At 36.9% G+C, this 9,959-nt stretch overlaps 1 protein-coding gene across 2 annotated transcripts in view; it reads left to right on the plus strand.

Annotated features, from left to right (window-relative positions):
• The window catches only part of rims2 (regulating synaptic membrane exocytosis 2), a 263,822-nt gene that overhangs the window by 60,092 nt on the left and 193,771 nt on the right, over window positions 1-9,959 (plus strand). For both annotated transcript variants that reach the window (XM_015396880.1, XM_015396884.1), the window contains one exon: window positions 8,554-8,846. In XM_015396880.1, the coding sequence (XP_015252366.1) occupies window positions 8,554-8,846 (293 nt within the window). The remainder of the gene's footprint in view (window positions 1-8,553; window positions 8,847-9,959) is intronic.

Genomic DNA, 9,959 nt, shown 5'->3' on the forward strand with positions numbered 1-9,959 from the left:
CTTTTAGTCTGATCGATTGTAGTTTAACCTTCCGTAACAGGAAGAAGGCGACGGGAGCTGTCCGCGGTCCTGAAGGTCGGAGCGGCTCCTTCTCTGGAAGCGGGAGCTGCAGGGGCTGCAGGAGCAAGGACCTAAAAACAGCGATCTTTCTGCGCAGACATAGTCCCTTCCATCAGTGCTACAATGGGTAAGATGAGTGAACATCGCGCTCTTGTAATTCTCATATTCGACCATTTCAGCTTTTTCTTCGAGGGGGTTTGTACTGTTATTTTCTTTAAGTAAATCTGCCCGTCAAAACACGTTCAAATATAACATCTGTCGCCCTTTTTTTTCTTATTGCGGTTATTTTAAGCCGTAGAAACCACCTACTGCACTGTGTGCGCGTGTGTTATGTCAGAGAGCAGGCGTCGTCTATCAAAATAAAAAAAAATGTTAGGTTTATTTAGGTCATAGAGAGGCTCTGGGATGTAGCTCTGACAGGCAGCCATTTCTCTGGATTTTTACAGTAATCTGATTGTTTTCCTTGTATTGCTGAACATCAAAGGAACATAAATATTAATGGAGTCTATTATTATTACAGACGCGCTTCCTAAAATTAGAACTCATTAAAATGTAATTCGCCATGTGCACGCTGTTGTCGGGGCATGTGAAAACAAGCACTTGTCATTCTTAATTGTTTCTTAAAGCTTATGCTTTTTATTTTCTCTTAAATGGGCACATAATTCATGATATATGCGGTGTCAGTAGATGATGAAGGTGGTCCATTGCATTTTTTTCTTTTTTTGCCCATTCATGATCGTCCTGTCTCTTTAAATCATTATGGACTTGAGAGTTTCATTCATTGCCTGCCTGGCTGATTAGAATGCTTGTCACTGCGACCTATCACGCTCATGTAGCCCCCCCTCCTAAGCCTGGGTGTGTGCTAGACTGGCGTTTTTATGCTGGACACAGTCCAGGCTAGGATGGTCAGAGGAACCCTCCATCTGCAGAACAATGAGCGTGTAATATGTTCTTCAGTTCACCCTAGTTCAGGTAAAGGAGAGTATCAGCAATGCAACATGATACCTGTGACATGCCATTTACTGGTCTATGAATAATGCATTCAACGCCTACTTTTCTCTTGACTTTATAAAAATCACCTTCTTAGATTTGATTTAAAATGAAAGTGATTCATTTAAAAATAAGTAGGTGGTTTAACTTTGAAGCTTGCATTTAGCTGAAAATGCTGATATTGCTGAAAGCTTCCTGCTGATTCATTCTAAAAGCTGGGTTAAATGAGGTTGTAATGCAGTTTAATGGCCACAAGAGGGAGCTCTACGTTCTCACATGCTCTAATTTTAGAGTTTAGAGGAAAAATTAATTACATTTACACACTTTTGAATGGAATCTCGTCTGACCATTGCAGAAGGGGTAGTTTTTAAAACTATTAATGATACATATTTGCAGCAAAATATATCCCCATCCCTATAAATTTAAATCACTAAGAAAATGTGTCGGATGAGCTGTATATAGCACATTATATTGAATGATGAGATTCTATTACCTTGAATGTAGCCCATCTCTCCATCATAAATCACCTTCATTCTTGCTACAGCCATCTTCATAAGCACAAATGTAAACTTAGAAGATGAGTTTTGCTAGTGTCCTCCAAAACCACAGCTGAATCTGATGAGATACCATTTGATAGGAAATTATTTATTGATTTCAGTGGCCTACTGTTTGTTTCTCTTATTTCACTGCCTCAGTAAACATTCCTCAGCACTGAAGATAGATTATATTTTCCCCTGCTGCTCACAGCAGGAAGAGGAACTCGTTTTTATTTATTTATCTTTATTTTTTTTAAGTGCAGTTACAATAACAATGAAATTAGCGACTACACGAGAGAAAGGGGCCCGTCCACAAACCAGAGCCACCAACATTTAAGCTGACGGGAAGTGAGTTCCTGTGTGTCAGGAGAATCTTAAACAGAATGGCTTTAACGAATGTATACATAACGAGAGCCAGCTACAGCCTCTTAATTTATGTGTCTGTGTCAGTGAGAGCACAGTACATGGTTCTGTTGTGTTTTATTATGGACAGGAGCAATCATAATTTAGTGTTTGGGCTGAGCTCAACCTGTGTCTGGGTTTTATCCCTGCCTGACCTGCCGGCTGTGCTTTGTGGATAGCCTTCAGTGCAGGAAGCGAGATAAGATGTTTCTGCTTCAGTCGGTTTTGGTGAAATATTGTAGAGGATTTACTGTAAGGTCATTTTAAATGTATCTAGAGTCATATTACTCCCCTTTAAATCACATTTTGTTACACTCTTTTTGAGAGAATACCAGGCAGGAATAAATCGTTTTTATAGATTAATCAAATTTTCTGTTTAGATAGTAGACGTAGCTTTGTTTCACCATTACAAGTGTTGAGCTTTTGCGGTTTAGAGTAATGTCAGTCCATCAGTCCGCTTTTTGTTCTTGAATGTACCCTAATCTGCTTTGCAGTTATTATGTTCTTTTAATGAAGGAATGGTATAACTTCTACAACTCAGGGGGGTCTGTCCAGTTGGAGTCCAGAGAACATTGCAGATGAGGGATCAGGCTGTATGATAGTTTCCCGTTTGTTTGATTTTAAATGTACACTTTTGTTATGTTTCAACTTTTCATTTTAATGCTATTTGCAGCTTTAATGTGATAAATAGCAGAACACCATAAGGATTCAGCTACTGATGCAGGATTTCTGTTCAGTTCAATCTATATGATGCTCTTTCAAATCTTAATTTAGAGAAAAACTTCTATTTTTTGTAATATTCTGTTTACCAACACAATGAGGAAGAGTATTATCAACCTATTTTCTTTACTTTAAAATACTTTTCTAAAGTATACAACTTTGACACAAATACCAAATTTTTCTTTTGTACTTAAGTATAATGTAAAACATGTACTTCTTCACTTTTACTTAATGAAACTTGAAAAATTAAATAAATAAAAAAAATTAAATTAGAAACAATGTTTGTATAATTTTTAGGGCTGAAACAATTAATTGGAATAATCGATTACTGAAATAATCTTCAACTAATTTAGTAATCAATTAGTCATTAACTCGAATATAGAGACTCTAAACATGCCTTTAGCTGACAGAGCGACCCACTTAAAGCAATAATTAAAGCAAGATTGTAAAAAATATGTCAACATTTTGCATTTAAAGAAAAAGTGTCGTCGCAGAATACAAACTTCTGAAAGTAGTTTAAATATGAAATTAATTCATACTGTTCAATAAATGATAAGTGTTTTTAATCAAGAGTAATTTTCATTTGAATGGAGACATCCATGTTTGTCAAAGAACACTACTGCCACCTACCGGTTTGTGACATTGTGGTGTGGTATCGGCTGTTGAGCAAGTCCCAGTGCTGTATCTGGTGTTTGTCACAACGCACTATTATCCAAGTCATCTTGAAAACATTCTTCTTCCAAATGTTGGCTACATATTACGTGTTTTTTTCTCTGGCCAGAAGTTCGATGGCAAATCCTCCCTCTTTAAGTTTAAACTGGATATGATTGGTGAATCGGAAAGGTGAAATAACAAATGTTTTTTTCACTTTTACCCGATGTATCACAACATCCAACTGCCATGCACATTGTCAGTTTAACTATAGCTCAATGTGAATTTCAATGGTGAAGTGAAGTGAATTTCCTCTCTACAAGCATGCTTAGTGTGAGGGATTGCCTTCGAGTCAATGAGTCGATGCAATCAACTGGTTTTCCTTAGAAAACTTTGAATCAATTTGACAGGATGATCTGGTGAACTGTGTGTGTTGTGAATTGGCGCTATAGAAATAAACTGAATTGAATTGAAGACCTCTGGAAATCTTTAATAGTTGTGTCTAGTAGTTCCCATTGATTCTGCTTGTAAAGCGGGGAAAATGGCGCTAGGCTTACCGCACCGTGACGTCACTGGAAGATGTCAGGAGTGAGGTGTTACTTTATCTGGGCAAAAATGGCTGCTCCCCGACTCAGTGATGGCATTGAAAAATATAATTTTTGTTTTTTACTAAATAACGCTAAATTCAATAAATCACTACGAACATATTAGTTTTAGGTATAGATGATGATCCACTGATAATTCCTTGCTGCCCGGACTTTTCCTTTAAGATAAAAAAAAAATTCTTCTGTCAATCTGCTCTATCCAGAACCCCTCAAGTGGAAAAGTTTGAGTTTCACCTGGTCTAATTTCATAAAGTTTTTCTTAAAGAATCTTTGTTTATCTGTTTATTAATTGGTTAATTTAAAAAATAATCGACAGATTTGCAAAATAACCATTAATTGCAGAATTATTTGTCATACACTAGGTATTTACATGCAAGTTGTCCTAGATTTTCTCTTCCCTACATGTACCTGATTGTCTAAAGCAGGGTTTTCAAGAACAAAATATCCCACTAATGATGTAGAGATCTCTAAAAGGCATGTATCAAATGATAAACTTGGTTTTAAAGGGTTAAGTAAAGCAGCCCAGTCGGTACTTTTACCAGAACATTTTCCCACACATGTATCTATACTTTTACTTAAATTAAAAACATCAGTATTTTTGACACCTATGCAGGAAAACACGCAGTTTGAAAACATTTTTGAATAATGTGAAAATAGCATCAATTTCCACTGACCCACATTTCTTCTGATCTTCTCTTTCTTTTATATCTTGTGCAAGGTAAACTTTGCATTGTATTATAACACAGGGCATCTAGGGCAGCATGAGTTTATGCTAATAGACGAATATATCACTGACAACCAGGGCAGGAATGCATGATGCTTAAAATATAATAACCTAACAAATCTTCTATGTGATCACAACATTGCACACACCGACGTTATAATAACAGCATCTGCATAATGTTATACTCCTGAACAAAGGCACCTCTCTTTCTTCCAATCTGATACTGAATTTCTTTAACACGTTTTCAAAAGATAAAAATCTAATCAGATTTTATGGGCTTCCTGTTATACTGTTATGATAGAGCATGCCTCGTATAAGATCTGTGCTTATCCAGGTGCTTCTGAGGTCTTAACCAGACATTTGGTTCACTGCAGAGTTCTTAGTATGACCCCACTTACATGAGGCAGCCATTGCCTCACTGCATGCACTCCTCTGGGATACATAAAAAGCAATTTATAGCCTCCCCGGTTCCATTGTGTGTCAGCACAGTTACAGCACATCTGTAACAGTGATAGCTGGTCATAAATGTCTCCTGTGTCAGTATCATCTTGTACCATGCATGCTGCCTGCTGAGAAAATGTCCATTTTGTTGAGGTGAAAACTCAGCTGAGATTTTTTTCTTATTTCATTGCTTTTTTTTTCTGTATTTGTTTTAGACAAGTGATTCTTTGAAATAATTATTCGTTGTGCATCACTGGAAAAAAAACAACAAATAATTAAGAATTTAAGCTTGAATAATTGTTTTTGTGGAAGAATGTGGCGATATGATATGTGGCTTCACTCAGTACTATCTCAATACCAGTGAAGCTATCACCTTATTGTTTTTAAATAATTACTAAAACAAAATTTGTAAAGAAAAAAAAAAGAAAGAGATCCAAAGAACCTATTAGTAACCATGTCTGTTCCAGCGCATTTCATTATTAGAATTTCTTTGAGTATTATATCTTCAGTACAGGGGCCATAACAGGGGCCAGGACATGATCTATAGGGGCACTGGCCGCCGTTGGCTCCTGACTAGAAAATCCCATGGGTACAGAGCCTCTCGTTTGAAGATCTGGGCCCAAACTATGTGTCTGCTCAGTATCGCTGTGCTTCCTTATGTGATGAGGGATCCCAAGAAAAGGTGGAGGTCTGTCTCAGTGCTTTGCCTTTACAGTTTTTGTGATTCATCCCTCCCTGGAGCTCCACAGCTGTGAAGCACCTTTAGGATTGTAAGCAGTTTTTCCATATCTGGCCATGAAGTCAGGCAACTGTCTGGTCAGGAACCACTTCAATTCTTCAATTCTTCTTCTTTTTTGTCTTACTTCAATTTGTATTTTGTTTGTGAGCAGATACTAATAGAATAAAATATAAAAAATGTCCCACAGTTGGTAAATTCAGGTGTGTTTGTGTCCTTCCGACACTGGCAGCTCAGACACCACTTTAAATGAGTTCAGTTGGTCTATAGAAATAGCATATTGGTTAATTTGGGGTCCAGTCACGTCACTAATAGTAATGGAAGCTTAACTCATCTCAGCTGGTTTTTCAGCCTTTTGGTCCTATTAGTCGATCCATAGGAAAAAAACCTGAATCATGATTCATTCCTGGCTTATAACAAGAAAGCTTTAAAATATCTGAATATGTGAGAGACATCAAAATCCTCTTGGTTTTTTTTTCAAAAGCACAACATTCTTTCCCAGCAACATGTTAACCTGTCATGACATGCAATATTTGATAAAAACACTTAAGTCAAAGGATTCTGTTCAGTTAGCAATAAAAAAAACATGAATTTAATGCATCATTAAATCACAAAACATCTACTGAATGGACTCACAGAAACTAAATATATAACAAAAATTACTTCTCTTTTTAAGGATTGCAAAAGCTGCTGAATGTGTAAAACTTTTCATTATTCATGTCTTTAAGATAAATGTAAGATTTATACCATCTGTGTTACTACACGGCTTAAATGTCTCTAAGCAATGTTAAAAAGTCATTTTCATCCTGCAGCTGCGATTTGATGTCTTATACATTTATTTATGCTGCAGCTGTGTTTGTATTGAACTTTGCAAAAGTGTTTATGTCATGTTGACTTTATCATGTTTTGTTACATTTCAGCCACAAATGTATGGAAGCACATTTCCACCACTTGAAAGTAAAGAAATGGCACGTGGCATGGCAGGATTACGAGGTTTCGAAATAATAATTATGATATTAATGTCATAATTGTAAGAAACAAAGTCATAATTTTGGCTTTGAAAGTCAAAATTATGTGATTCAGTCATAATTATCCTACAAATTAAAAATTGAGTTTAAAGTCATAATTATGAGATACAAATTCATAATTTCTACTTTGAAAGTTAAAATTATGGAATTCAGTCATAATAATAATATGTCATAATCCTGATATGTCATGAATATGTCATAACAATGTAATAATTATGATATTTAGAGTCATAATTTCAACTTTCAAAGTCAAAATTGATGACAAAGTCAAATGTGATGTTTAAAGCAAGAGAATTAGGATTTTCTTTGTTTTGTCTTACAAATGTAATTCGCCAAAGTTTATTGTTTATATATATTCAACCCCTTTTGCTCTAATGCATGTCTATAGGGAGTAGACAGCACCATGCAGTGCACCGTACTGTACCTCAAAGTACGGTTAAATAAAAGAAAAAACAATATCTTGAGCTTTTTTTTAATGCAGACAGAAAACCGATTGAGAGTGGATACAAAGATTAAATTAGGGAAATAAAGAACAATACTGGAAAAAGAACAGTTATACTATAAAATGTATGGATAGTGAATTAGAGATTAAATGTGTACACCAGAGGTCTTCAACAGGGGGTCCGCGACCCCTAGGGGGTCCGTGGAGGTACTGCATGGGGGTCATGAAAGTTTTGCAATAACTGCAATATTTTCCACTAATTGAAATGTCTTTAAATCCACATTGACATGAATTGAACACCCTGTAGTAAACAGATAAATGGAGGCAGAAGATGTCTTTCAGTCATCAATGCACACATTCAGAAACACACAGGAGCTCTTTCAAGCTGGGCACCGTTTCATTCACAACACCTGTCCCATCAACCAGGAATCAGAAATACTTTAATAATCAAATTTACTTTGGTTACATTACTCCATATGTTATAAAGTGACTATAGGACCAGTTTGATATTACACAATTTCATACAATATATATAAAATTAGGGGGTTCCCGCTCTATCTTGCTATCAGTTTGGGGGTCCTTGGCCTGGAAAACGTTGAAGACCCCTGGTGTGCCCCATACACCAAGGTGCAACACCCAGGTGCATTATATACTTTAGTTTAAAGCAAAACGATCTGTTAAAATGATCCTATCTAAAACGTCATTTTAATTTAAACCTGATTGTATTTTTTTTTTGGACAAGATTTTAAAAAGTCCATGATTTTCATCCAACCTGATTAAGTTTGGCTATTTTATGAAGAGTAATATAAATACTGATCAGTTTCCAGCAGTTTAAGCTATTAGAAGCACACCTAGCTGTATGATCTTTTGAAATCAATGGTGGTTGAACGTCAAGGCACTTAAAAAAAAAAAAGATAAAAAAAAAATCAAAGATTGTGATTTTTTTTTTTAGAAAAAATTTTAGATCACCTGTCATTTTCCTTCCATTTCACAAAAGTTGGCTACTTTGATTAGATCTGTCATGAAGAAACCAATTAAAATGCATTCTCATGCATCGTTTGAACATGAACATCATATTAAAGGTCAAAGGACATGAATCCTTTTCAAAGCCCTGGAAAGACACCCCGTTCCTGCCATCACAATTTGTCACAAAATAACATTTAAAAAAAGATGTCTTTGTGAATTTGGGAAGTATAAATCCCCCTTCTGTGCTTACAGGTTATGTGGGTATGCAACTTGTGCCGAAAACAACAAGAAATCCTCACTAAATCAGGAGCGTGGTTCTACGACTCGGAGCCCGGTCAGGTGCGTGGCGTGTTTGAGGGTGGGCCACAGGGAAAAAAGGCCAAACTACACGACCCATCCCTGTATGCCCACCAGGGAGCCTCAGGGGACTTGACACCAGCGTCAGACAGAAGCAGACCTCGCGGCGGGCTCCTGTCCAGACAGGCGTCCCTTGACAATGGAACAGGGCTGAGATACTCGGGGCCCAGCGATTCACCTACAGACAGGTCAGTTCTTTTTTAAAAACAACACTCTATCCTCTTTTATTCTTAATGCTCTAAAGAAATTAAATCGATGTATATTTTGTCTAAAATCATGTTGATGATTATGTCCAACAAAGCAGTTTTAGAGATCAGATCATAAGCTGCAGGGCTGGATTTTACTTTGTGAAGCTTTTAAGCATTAGGGCTGATCTATATGGCTGTGTATAGGTTATGTGGGATGTGGTTTAAATCTCACAAGCCACGCAAGAGCCCACATAAAACTGCTGGTACATTGAGTCCCTAATGCCTATAAGGGAGACAGAAGCACATACTCTGTATCTAGCTCTAAGTCAGCATTTCTCCAACAGTCATCCACCCACTCACCCTCACTTCAGCAGAGCATATTAAGACAAATAATTGCTGTCTGATTCAGCTGGGATGGAGCTTGGGGACTTTAAGGGTAATAGCAATCAATTGTGTTTTCTCTGTGCTTGAAATGAGCCGCCGTTATTTACTTAAAGTTATTTTAGTTATCCGATGGAAGTGCATGCCAGTTTGGTAATGAAATTATTTGGAAATTAACTCACTATTACAATATCAGGTTGTAAGATAACGTAAACCAGAAGAAGAAGAAGAGGACAAAAACAGAACCATCGAATAGACGTTATACCGTACATGAGCTAAAAACAATGGCCGTTTCTCAATTCAAAAGAACACGATTACAGACTCGTGTCCTCGCCAAGTATGTTCTTGAGAAGAACACAGGATAGAGTGGACTATGGGAGAACGGGAGCACGCAGCATAAATATGGGTCAATTGGAACAGAAGCGTACTGATGACATCACTACACGCTCAGCTCGTCTGGAGCTGCATTTCACCGCCTGTTATTGATAGTCTCTAGATAATAATAAATTATTACTTTTTTCATTTAGTGGGGGAATAATAATGAACACAGTCAGATAAACACAAATCAAATAAACATTTTGCCAAATAAAACAAAAAATTGCCATCAGAGCCAGCGGTCCTTCACACACGGCTATGCAGAGAGAGGGCTGCTGCAGACGGGCTAAGACTAGACATGGCTGCCATTGCCTCGGAGCTCCGCTGGTTGCTGTGGTCCTTTCAACTTCGGAAATT

The sequence above is a fragment of the Cyprinodon variegatus genome, unplaced genomic scaffold (genome assembly GCF_000732505.1).
Source record: "Cyprinodon variegatus isolate N-32 unplaced genomic scaffold, C_variegatus-1.0 Scaffold827, whole genome shotgun sequence".
Taxonomy (NCBI): domain Eukaryota; kingdom Metazoa; phylum Chordata; class Actinopteri; order Cyprinodontiformes; family Cyprinodontidae; genus Cyprinodon; species Cyprinodon variegatus.